The sequence below is a fragment of the Fopius arisanus genome, unplaced genomic scaffold (genome assembly GCF_000806365.1).
Source record: "Fopius arisanus strain USDA-PBARC FA_bdor unplaced genomic scaffold, ASM80636v1 scaffold00030, whole genome shotgun sequence".
Lineage (NCBI taxonomy): Eukaryota > Metazoa > Arthropoda > Insecta > Hymenoptera > Braconidae > Fopius > Fopius arisanus.
The window spans coordinates 1,076,023-1,089,173 of NW_011887769.1; the positions used below are offsets into that span (position 1 = coordinate 1,076,023).

At 33.0% G+C, this 13,151-nt stretch overlaps 1 protein-coding gene across 1 annotated transcript in view; it reads left to right on the forward strand.

Moving 5' to 3' along the window:
- The window catches only part of LOC105265519 (uncharacterized), a 50,564-nt gene that overhangs the window by 11,222 nt on the left and 26,191 nt on the right, over window positions 1–13,151 (forward strand). The window contains exon 2 of the mRNA XM_011303051.1: window positions 10,131–10,221. Coding sequence (XP_011301353.1) covers window positions 10,131–10,221 — 91 coding nt within the window. The remainder of the gene's footprint in view (window positions 1–10,130; window positions 10,222–13,151) is intronic.

Sequence of the window (13,151 nt, forward strand, 5' to 3'; positions counted from 1 at the left end):
ACTGTCAGTATTTGAACATGGTTTACTTACGAGAAATAAATTTAGTTGGGAGAAATAATTATTCATCAAGGGCAAGGGTTTTTTACTTTGGCTCGATCACTTGCCATATATGTAGCAAAAACACGAAAAAAAATTGTAGTTAAAAAAAAAATTGATTGGGTGAACAGCAGAGTGTAATTAAATTTCAGGTTTCATCGAAATGTCAAAGGAAAAATTAATTAATTATTATAAGTGGATGACGAGTTATTTAAATATATTTGTTGAAATTTACCGTTCATGCTGCGATGGTAATTTATTCATTCAAGTACTTGATTATAATTGACTAATATTCACACTGATGCTTAATCATTGTAGAGAGTATTACAAATTCTCCTGTTAAATTTCAAGGTCGGATTCTTAAGAATTTATCAGCATGAAAATGAAGACAATCCGTTGGATAAATTTAAAAGTTGATTAAGTACTTCACGTGGAAATGCATTATTCTGGGAAATTATTGTCTAAAAATGGAAATCCGGAAAGTACAAGGAAAAAATTGAATATTTAATCGAGTTGCAATTCATTTATAATAGTTCAATTCAAATTTCCATATAGAGAAAAAAGGAACTGTAGAAAATGTGATTGATTCTTCTAGATTCAAGAAAAATTTTATTAATTCATGAAAACTGCTTTTTAGTAAAAGTAAAAATAAAAATACTAGTGTCTGTGATATTTTATAGTTTTAGATTTTTATTTGCGAATATGCAAACACTTTTTGTCTGGCTTTTTTTACTTCAATGAGTGTTTCCTTCACCAATCATGTTCAAACAACAGTGCAAATATCCTTCAATAATAAACTAAAGTACGCGATTTTCCTTGTACACCATCCCATATTGATCTAATTGTTGGTAAATTTCAACTCGATATTTGTTCAAAACCTAGCTTTTAGTATAATTCTAGAAACGACAAAGTTATGTACAAACATGGGAGTGTTTGTCATAGCTACATGAGTTGCATTAAAGTTGTCGATGTAACTTTCGAATTAATTCCTCCTGATGTTGTGACCCGCTACAGCAAGAGGATGAGTAAATAAAATCTAGCTATCAGAATAGCCAGTGAAAACCGATTTTTTTTTTAATAAAAAGTAATATTTGTGGATCCACTCGAAATATGAGTGGAAATATGATTTGTTATATTTTCGATTTTATTGGTGACGTTTCACCTCGCGACGTTAAAACAACTTTTCATGCTGGACACCGACTAGACCGGTTATTCCTCAAAATTTTTTTACCCGCTATTATCATTTTCGGAAGCATTCAGTAACTTTCAAATATATTCTAATGACTCACGTAATGTTCTCCTGACTGTTATTTAAAATATTGCTAATATATACTCCCGTCGCGACGAAAATCTGAACAATTACCGAAATAAATTCATTACTTAAAGTTTAAATGTTTAAATTTTAAACGACAATCACTGAATTTTCGTTCTATATTTTTATCTCCCAAAAATCCGAAAAATGATGGATCCAGACGCAGAGATAAATATTCAAATAATCAATTCAGAATTACCGAACATTTCAGGTAATTGACACGTGAGAATGATTTTACATGAATTTCTATATAAATATAACAGAAAAATCGCAACCGTTCAATGAATTTTCTAGATTTAATTTTCATTGAACTTTTCTTTCCGTGTGTAGATTAAAAAATTCGAATAAATTAAAATAATTCCACCAACATTAATGTAATTCATTCCAATATCAGATTTGACTAATTATTTTTCTCATCCGTATCTCAGCCAGACAGTCCAATATTCGCGGCCAATTCTAAAATAGCTGCGCAAAAAATAACTATTTAAATAAATTTTCATTAAATACTTTCAACTTTCGTTTACAAAATTATCTGCAATATCAAAAGCGACGACGAAAAGCTCTCAAATTAAAATCTGATGAAGTTGAACCTTAATCCAAATTTTATAAATGTCGAAAACAGGATAGACTCGCGTTATAGTTGCATGCATGGGGCTACAGGGGAAGAAAATACGGGGAATCCCACTACTGTATCTATCATCCTCAATAAACAAATGATTCGTTTACGGATTACACAGCAAACGAATATTCGATTCAGCAGTGTTAAAATACCTGGGGGTTTCGCTGAATGAATATTTGGTAACGCGACGGGTTCGTCCAGGGCTCAGGTGAGTCCCTGGGGTATCCAAGTATATCGATCGCAGGTTTAATTAACGGTCCTGCGGGTGGTGAGGTATTCGCCTCGGAGAACGCATTTCCACCCTCGATTCCACCGCACAAATCGCTCCTGGTTTCTCGCCATCTTCGCCATACCACTTCCACCAGAAAATATACACCTGAATCTAGAATATTCTATCACCTCATTACACTATATACTCTACACGATCCCCGCCGATATCATATATAGACAAATCATTACACACGACATCTACAAATTTTTAATAATTTCAATTTTACATGAAAGTTATCAAATTTTTTTAAAACCAATTTTAAAACCAATTTTTTCAATTTTAAATTTTAGAATTTTTGCAGCCCAAATGGAGTATACCAGATGATATTAATTATGAATAATAATTTTATACTAAAATTAATATTCATATATAATATCATTATATAATTTATTAATATTTTTTTCTGATTCTATCACCTAACACATATAATGAATAAAAGAAATATAATAAAACCGCGAATAATTATTATTGTAATAAATGAATAATAGTAAATATGAGTAATGCAATAAATGAATTAATGCAGAATGATAAGATAATTTGAAAGATAAAATATCGTAGATTCGAGTGTATTATTTTCACATGCCACTGCGCACTCTTCAATTTTCCGAGGTAATATCATATACCCCCCTCTTCCACCCACATTCAACCCGCCCACCTCACCACACCTAGATATATGCCTGGAATAACCACCGCCGAGGCTATCCCCGGAATATCACCTATCCTTTGAATGCGGAATTCACGTACTCCACGACGCATTGCGTAAACTCGCTCGAAATGTCGTACATCGACGTGATATTGCGGACTAGCAAGATATCGGTGATTCAACAAGTGGTTAAATAACCCCATCCGCGATGCTCCACTGTGTAACTACCCCGAGAGATAAAAATAAACTGCAAATTCGGAGTGTCTTATTCGTGTCTAGAACGTACTGTTAGAAAATAACACCTGCAGGTTCCAGCAACAAAAAATGAAATTTCTGTAAATTTCCTCATTAATGAATCAATTAGATTTTTTAATATTTCGGTTATTCGAAATTTTCCATGATACTGACAAACCGTGAAAATATTGAAAATTCAAGTCTTCTTTGAAAAATTCATTATCCTTCACCATGAAAAACACAATTTTCTTCGATATTGAAATAAATGAGAAACACTGACCGTTTTTAATTGAAATTGATTTCAACCTCGCATAATAAAAAATGCAAATAACGTCATAATTAAAATTTTGAGAAATTCCGGAAAAAGGAGAGATTTCAATTAATGACTAACAATGAAATGAAATAACAAAAAAAAATTGATTTTAACACTTCGTCCTCAGTGTGATATCAAACAATTGTAATAACTATCAAAAATAAATTTTAAAAACCAAATAAATATAAAATTTGGCCAAAAGAAAATTTTTCCGTATCACATACATCTGCTTTGTTAAAATTACATTTTTATCTAATTACCGTAAACAAGTACATTATGTAGAAAAAAAAATATGTTTGCATTGGACTACCATCGAGAATTAATGAACCGTTCGACAATCAGGTCATCAATAATTTGGGAATACAGAGGTTGCCCAGCGAATCGCATCATTACCAATCAATAACCCATCAATTACGAGCCATTAGCATTTTGGGAATTCCAATAATGAAAGGATAATAAGAGTAATCAATCGTGATTACGTTTAACAATGCTCAATATTTCAGCAATCCTGGGATTTCCACGTTGCATAAACCCATCTTTGACCCTCTGATTTTCTATTTAGCACCGGAAGAGTAATCGGAGAAAGTTTCATGAATGGAACCGAGAGAATTATCAGTGGACAATGAGAGATTTATGTCAGCGGACGGTCAATGATATACGAGTTGTACTATTGAGGACATTGTCGATATTTTATACTGACCCGGTTGATATTTGACATTTTGAAATAACAGAGTATTCCCGGAGGAGTTCTTCTCATAGTCAGAAATACCCATTCGTCAGGGATACATTTCGGTAGTTGATGCCAAGAACGTGACAAATTGGCATCCTGGAGTTTATCTCAATCGGGTTTACAGGATATCAGTATTCCCTAGCTCCTCCATTTATTCGCATGCATATAAGTTTCATGCACTCGTGTTATTCACCAATAAACAGGTGTCTCAAATTTTCCTCTAGTTCCTCGCAGTTCTACCTTCTTCAAATGATTAAAAATATAGTAAGAAAAAATGTCTTAGTTTATTTACACGTAGGACTTGGGTATTATTGCTTTGTAAAATATTGAGCGCGTTTAGCAAAATTTCATTCAATCATTCATCATGAAAGGAATCCATTCGGGAAGAATTCATTCAGCGAAATCGATACGAAAATTGAGAACAATGTGAAGATGTCTCGAGATCCTAAACACGAAATAATCCTCCGAATACCTCTCGCCCGTCAAAATTTATGGGATATCGAGTTTTTCAAATCATTGAGAGAATTTTTTCCAGAAAACTTCTCCCTCTCGTTGCTACACCACGAAAAATTCTCGAAATATCCGATAATTTTGAAGCTCTTTATATCGCAATTAAAAATTTACTATAAATAATTTCTTAAAACGGAAATCATCCCCTCTATTTGCGAATGTGCTCAAAGATTTTCTGTAATAAGTGGAAATAAATTGGCGAAAATAAATTTTTAGTCTCCGTATTGTATAAAAAAAAATTACCAGAACTTTAATCATCAGCTCGAAGAGGTTGTGCCCTGAGTGGTCGTCAACTACTCTAGAATTTTTCATCTCCGAAAGGGTGACATGACAGGGAGAGGGAGATAGCAGCGGAAAAGGTCTCAGGGCTTAATTATCACTCGAGTGGTACAGTAAAGAAGAGAGGACCGAGGTTGCTAGAAATTAACTCCACAAATCTTTCTCTTCATCGTCATCACTATATATAACATCGCAACATATATACCCCCACTGGAGAAATCTTTATTACTTCACTTTTAAAAAACCATTTCCCCTAAGGAATATTCATAAAATTCAAAGATTATGTTGTGAAATTTCGCGGAATTCTAAAAATATTCTAGAGTTCTCCCCATTCCTAATTTATTATTATATATAATATATTTATATATTATATATAATTTTAATTACTTACTATATTTCAAAATCGCTGAAATACAGGACTTTTTGTGAAATTTCCTGGATATAAATTAATTATTAAATCCGACATCAGAATTTTTGCAATGAAGAAAGCTAATTGCATTTAGTATGAATTTCCACAATTGTAAAAATTGAATCCTTCAGACGTGATTTTTATGGAAATGAATTATATTCTGAAAATTAATTACCTAATTTGTCAATACCGATACATGCGAGAAATAAGTTCTTCGAACGCGACAGCTAACTAACTACCTTTTCTAAATATCTTATCTTCTACATTAAAAATTTTTAAAGTTCCCGCGTAAAACTCGATTAATTATTTTTTACATTGCGCCCTGAATCACCATAAAAGTGCAGCTAAAACTCCCGCCACAAATTTGTTTGGCATAAATGAAAACACTATCCAGTTTTTCTCGGAATGAGTCATTCGTAAAAATCGAAACTAATAGTCACTCTCCCAAAAATAGCTCTCATCTTTTCCTCAAATAATTTAAACAAAAAAAAAAATTGCTTTCTGATAACAATAATTCAGGAATTTGAAATCACAATTCCGTTTCTAAACTCAATTGAATCCACTGAGTTAAAATCGGGTAGGAACCGATTGAAACATTTTTTTTTCTCCTTTGATGATAGCATTTCCCTACCAGCAGTGGATTTCTTTTTTTTTTTTCAAAAAATAGATGTTCCAAAGACATAAAGGAGGAAGGGATCAGCAAGCCGTCTGGCCGTGAAACGAGATTCTCCCGTGAATTCCACGTACGTTCGCTATATTACATCGCACCAGATGAAAAAGGGAAAGAGGGTAAAAATGAAAAGAGAAATATTTGGGGTAAACGTGACGGTGTGGGTTTTAACATGGCATGTTGAAAGACGCACGGATCATCCAGCACTCGAGAACTTCAGACGGGGATGTTGTTCAACGTGAAATAGCCTCGAGGACTTGAAAGACCGAGGAGGGGAAAATAGGCACATTTACGATGGCCTCAGCAGGGATTTCCCTTCAACCCCCCCCCCCCCCCCCCAATGAGGATGGTATAGGTTAAAGGCAACGGATAAGCTTTCCTTCAAGAGGAGAAATATCAAAGCGGCGTCTCGGAAAAATGTCTATCTCCTTGATCCCTCGGTTCTTCGACACTTTCCAATGTACCAATTCACCCCTCCATCGCTTGAATAAATACCAATTCCAAAATATATCCCGTATTTATCACTAAGTCAAACGCCAAGACTTGCCCGACTATTAATTTTTACGAATTCATTACAAAGAAAATCGATAATTGTTTTTAATTGCATAAAGCATATAGTTTTGTTTGCGGGTTGTATTAATCAAATATTTTTCAACATTAGTAAAAATCATCTGGAAATTATATTAAAATGTATAGCTGTGGTAATTATAATCTGATTAATTTAATTATATAGTATAGCATCGCAATTATCTTTTCAAACTCTAATTAAAGTCCATTGAATATTTCCAAAGTACGAATTTTCGACAATCCTTCTTATATTTCCATATTAGTCTGAGTATATATTACTGTGATATTGCTATTATTTCCATCTTCAAATTCGGGAGATGAAACATCGAAACGAATTTTTTAACCCGTAATTAAAGTACTTCGTAACACTTTTAATACAATTATGTTGAAAAAACTGATTTCTGAAGTACTCAAAAATTGGTTTAAAAAAATATTAATGAATTGAATTTGAGTTAACGACGTCTAGTGGTCCAAAAACACCCGCATACGAGAAAAAAATTATTCAATTTCATGGATCCATCAGCCCCCAATTGAAGTTGAAGTTTGAGTAAATTGCCGCTGGCACACACACGGACGGACATGATCCAAAAATTGGATTTTCCGGCTTTGTAGGTCATAATGGCTCGACGCAACACAAAAATAATAAAAAACTTCAATTTCAACGATTACAATGTTTCCATTTAGAAGAAAACCTGTTGAATTCTGCTACTGATTTTACTGCCAGAATTTATTGAAATTGATTTATCATATTGGGAAAATTATTTTAGATTATTCCAGCGATCTATTCTACTCTATAATGAACTTCTTCTATTTTCGGGACTTTATCTCCTGGACGTACTTTATAAATTGCTAATTCCTCGAGTCTATAAAAAATGTTAATTGTCCATCGAATAATTTAACTCCAATACCCGTCATCATTAATGACTATTCATTGAATTATCTAATTGTACATTATTATTATATTAATATTACGAAATATTGAAGATTACGAATACTTCCTGTTTGATAACTCGACAGAATCGAAGGCTGAGTGGTACATAAACAGAAAATCTACTTGTTTCACTTGAACATCTTCGGAATAATTATAATTATTACCAACTCATAAACAACTTATCAATTTGTTAATCAATTATTGAATTTATAAATAAATCCTGATTCTCCCGGAACAGTCATTTTTTATTTTACACACGAGTCGTGTACCGAAAAGAAAAATCATGTTGAAAAAAAAAAGAAATGAAATATGTAAAGTAAATGAAATTCAAATTTCTTCCAAAGATTTTTTCCTGGACAAAAGTAGAATCCACTAAAATCCACAAATGTCCCCACGCATTCGTGAAAAAAAAAAGCCTAAAAAATCGTGAATTGAAAATCGATGACCCTATTGATCCCCCTCCTCCACCCCCTCGCCCTTCAATGGCCACGGTATTTGCCGAGAGGTGCTCTCAAATACCAATTAGCTAGCAAATCGCCAAGTGCACTATGGACCCAGTCAGTCCACTCGACTGATATTTTTACTTTAAATTTCATTCAAACACTGACGAGAATGTAAAAGCCAGGGCGAATCGAGTATTTTTCATGCTGTAAATTCTGTCGCACTTGTTTCATTATTTTATAAACGTCATGACCATCAGAAATTTTTTTCGATATTCCATAGAAAACATGAGAGTAATTCTCATTAGCGTGACAATCAATCCAATTCAAGGAGGAATCGTTAAATTCGTCAAATTGAAGCACTGAATGAAATTTGTGGAAATTATTTTTTACCAGAATAAATAAATGTGTGAATTTTAAATACTTCACGAAATAATTGAAACGAATATATTTAAATAATTTATCAATTGTCAGATTTGTTGCACCCAATAAACACAGAAAATTAATTAGTTCTACTGAACATATGATAAGGAATATTTTTAACATTGTACGATATTTTTGTTTACTACTAGATACACCTTGAAATGTCAGGCGAATAATGTCATAACTTTCAATTCCACGACGAGTCAGCTTGAAAAACCAATAAATTCAATTTTTCGCGTTCAATGATTATTAATTTTCCAATGAATACCCAACAGAATCAATCATCGTGGTCATATTACCACGGAAATATTTAAATTCTACGTCAACCAACCATTTTAAAATGAAATACTAATTAACTAAAAACTAACTAAACAATATGCAATGAAAAACCATTCCCCCACAAATTTCCTACAATTTTAGACAATAAAAAATTCACCGGAAAATGCGAAAAGTCACACGACTTTGCGGTTGGTAAAAATGTCAAGTTATTTTCTCATGAAATATCGAGTGCGATTTTCTACCAGTCCTGGCGAGAGTGTCATGTGCCACTTGACAATGTGACGAATATACGATCAATGTCGGGGGGGGGCGGTGGGGGGTCAGCCGATAATTCGTTGAGGACTGAATAGTACGGTAATAACCGTCGAGATTTCTATTATACGCGGGATGGGGTTGGATGAAGCGAACAGGGGATTATCCTACCATTGGGATTGTGGTGGCGAATTGGAGAGCCAGTCGCCGGAAACGTGTCTTCACCCTTCCGTTGAATTGTTCAACTGCCAGTCTACGATGACCCCATGAAATTCCAACTACCCTGAATATTGATTATTTTCAAAGCCTCGAGTTCATTATGTAACGGGATTTTCATCATTACGAGATATTCAACCGCATCGAACAATATATCGAGAACAATTCAATCCAGATGATAACGATCAGCAGCTTGTACATGCATTCCTATTGTATTCTTGATAATTTTTATTTATCACTTTTTTTTATAAAAATTTCAAGGGATTATACTATTTGTTATCAGCACGTCTTGTGGATGTGTTTATATATGTATATTTACTGATGAAAAGTTAATATACTTTTCGAAAGAATTTTTTTTCTCAGTGGATTTCATGGAAATTAATAGGATTACACCGCCAAAAATTATTTTGAATGAAGCATATTTCATAGTTGAAGTACTTGTAATAATATAATTACTTCAAGTACATGATATATGTCATATTTAATTCATGAATATGAACATTATATTTGAATTGAGTATACTAATGTTATTTTTCAAGTATTCTTTGAAATAGATTCTAGTATGTTCTGTATAGCGATAAAAATTAATTTCTTAGGGCAAGAAATTAATGAAGATCTTTTCAATTAATCGGGGGATTCACAAATTGACCAGCTCTTCTCGATGAGTAATCAAGAAAACATGGAAATTGAACTTTCAAAAATTGTCTCCGGATACTTATTCATCTTAACTAATAATTAATCTTCGCTTCAAAATACGAAAATTGAATAATCAAACATTTAATTTATTAATTGACCAGATGATTTGAGAATTTGACTGAAAAAGTGCCGGAATATCATAATTTTTAATGACAAGATTTTCCAAAACTCCAATGAAACAATATAAATCTCCGCGTCCCAGCCATTATAATTAGGATGAAGGATTCAATTATTGTACCAGCAACTAACGGAATATAGCAAAAGAAAGCATTAAAACCATTCTTGGTTTTATTGTTTCAGATGGAATCCAGTGTCGGGTGTATTCTAGTGCTGATGGCTGTGGTTTTCATGGCTGGAGACGTCGAGTCGCAGTTCAGGGATAAAAATATAAGTGAGTACAATTACGTTCCTCAGTTCAGCTTCCCCCCCCCCCCCTCCGCCCCTCTATTCAGAATCATTGAGATTCAGGGATTGAATTCATAAAAAAAATTTGCGTCATTTTCACCCACCTATTACGCCATCGATTGACTCTCACTATTTTTACCTCAAACCGAAATAACCGAATCTAGCTGACGGAGGTAAAATTTGTATATAAAATCGACAATTCCACCCTCGCATACGTGAGTCTCTCACTTTTGATCCCTCAATGTTGGTTAACTCTCAAAGATCTCGACCATGTAGATTGTGGAGCGCATCTGAGCACCAGCAAATACCGAAAGAGTGGATTGAGAGGGAAAAGTACAGAGAGCTTGAAAAATCCACCGCAAAATTGGAAGGATCAGTCTGATATCTCTTCACGCTAGATCCGACAGTTGTTCCGGTTTCTTTACCGGTGCGATAGCTCCATTTGGCTTCAAGTGTAGAATCTTTTCACTTGCACACACACAAAAAAAAAAACTCCCTCCAATTCAAAATGCCAGCGAGTTCGATATACAGATGAAAAAAACATCAACTACCACGAATTCATGAGGAAAAACATTTTTTTTATGTTAAAGCAGCAGTTTCGATTAGCAAAAAACGCTATTTTCTTCTTTACAAATTTTTTATCTTGATTTTCACTCTTGCCTTCTCCGGAATTAAAGAAGAAATTCTTCGATCTACGCTATTGAAAATTCCTTGAAATTTCAGTCTCAAAGAGTTTGAATTGAATTTCAATAAAAAAGTATCACCGATTTTTTTTAGTTATGTTGAAATGACGTGAAAGTGGCTTTTTCGTATTGAAGAATGATCGATTTCTCGATGAAAGCCTGAATTTTTGTGTTCATCGTGAGAATTATATATAAAAGCAATTGAATCTTAAGTAGATTACAAACTCAGGGGTATTATTGTTTGAATTTTCAATATTTTTACCGATTTTTAGTGCTACAACGAACTGAAAATAGAGAATTACCAGAATATTCAAGAAATTTAATAATTCGTCCTCGCAGAATTATTAAAAATTTCAAGTTTTTTCTAAAAAAAATCGCCAAGTGCAATTTTGTAACAGTGTAAAGGTTCTGTTTTTTGAAATATAGAATAATCATTTCCTTATTATTAAGAAACTCATTTCCACTGTGTTCTGATTAAATAACAATATTTATCGGCGATTTAACGAACGATCCAGCGTTTGAGCATTATTCCCTCACGAACAACTGCCAGACAAAGTTCAATTTTGTAGTCAATCCATTCAGTTCGAATATTTATTCACTTGGAAATATATATTCAAACACATTTCGAAAACGTTATTTAACCACTACAACATTGCATTAAATCATTGTTGGACATTAATTCGGGCACTCTTCCATTTGAATGTAATTTTATCTCCCATGGATACACCAGTCTATTCATTTAGCTGTGACAGCTGACCTTAATAAACTCCCCAAAGTCGATAAATCGACTCCATCCCAAAATATCTGGCCTCCATAACTGTACAGAGAGAAATTCCTTCGAAAAAATTGTACAAAGACTAAATTCCCCAAATATTCTCTAAAAATTCCCTAATTCCCAGCCAAACCCGATAATTTTGTGAAGAATTCAACAAGCCTGCCTTTTTCTTTAACATTCGCAAAAATTTTTTCAATTCAATCTTGACAAAGCAATTCAATATTAAACATTTTTCCTATAATTCCTCCACATGTGGAAGCAAATTTTTTTCAACAGACAGTTTCTATGATTATAAGAAAACTCGTATGAATTTACATTCCCTTTTTTAAAAATGATTCGATAAGTACGTGGATGAGTACATGGAAATAAAATTTGCGAGTATTTGCAAAGACGACGCAATTTATTATGCATTTTTATTTGACCGGTGCTACGATTTTTCAAAACTCGATGCGTGAAAATCAACACATTATCATCGATAATCTTTGATCATATCTGTGGAATAGAAAAATTTTAACGGCCCTATAAAGCGCTCGTTGAACCCTTGAAAATGGTACTTAATATACTCCCTCAAATTGCCTCGAATGACACGATAATTAGTAATAAACGTGAATTTTAGAGCGTGACATAACGATTAAAAATGTCAAAATCTTCAACTATTAATAATATTAATAATATTAATAAAAATGCAACTAAATCAGCAACAGGTAATGCAGTTTCGAAGAATAAGAAATGTTTCCTCAAATGGTATATAAATATTCCTTCATACACTTTCAATATTGATTTGCTTTGAAAATATTGGAAAATTAAACCAAAACTGAAATTCAGGTCAAATACGAAAATTAAATTTTCACTTTAAAAATCTCCAAGTCGATGAATAATCGTGGGAACCACATAACTCACGTATTTTTTCATTACAACATATTCAACAAGCTTTCAAATAAATAGATAACATATTACCTCAATATGAAAGGAAGAAATTAATTTTCCCCAAACCCAAAGAAAAAGTGAAACTTAAAGAATACTTTCTACAATAATTTATCCTCTCTCCCATTTTTCTACTCATCCAAAGTGCCACCTTTCCCCATAATATTTCGAAAAAATTTAATTCTGAAAAATATCTAAAGTCGCTATCAAACATAAAAATAAAAAAATCAGCTCAATTCACGGAGTTTAATTTATAAAATCACCAGAATATAATAAACATTGAAAAAAATCCTCGATTACATTTACGCTCGACGAATAAATTGCATGATTCCGTATTCATTTAACTATAATCACTGGTGCATTCATGCAACGCGAAATAGGAAACTTGCGTAGTAAATCTCATCCATCGCACCTGTACACACACTATCGTGCGTTTTCCCTCCAACCCAAAACAACACCCATCTCACATTAACGGCTAATCCTCGTTAAATTAACGAATGATCCTCGTCCCGCATCGGAAATGCATTGTCTATT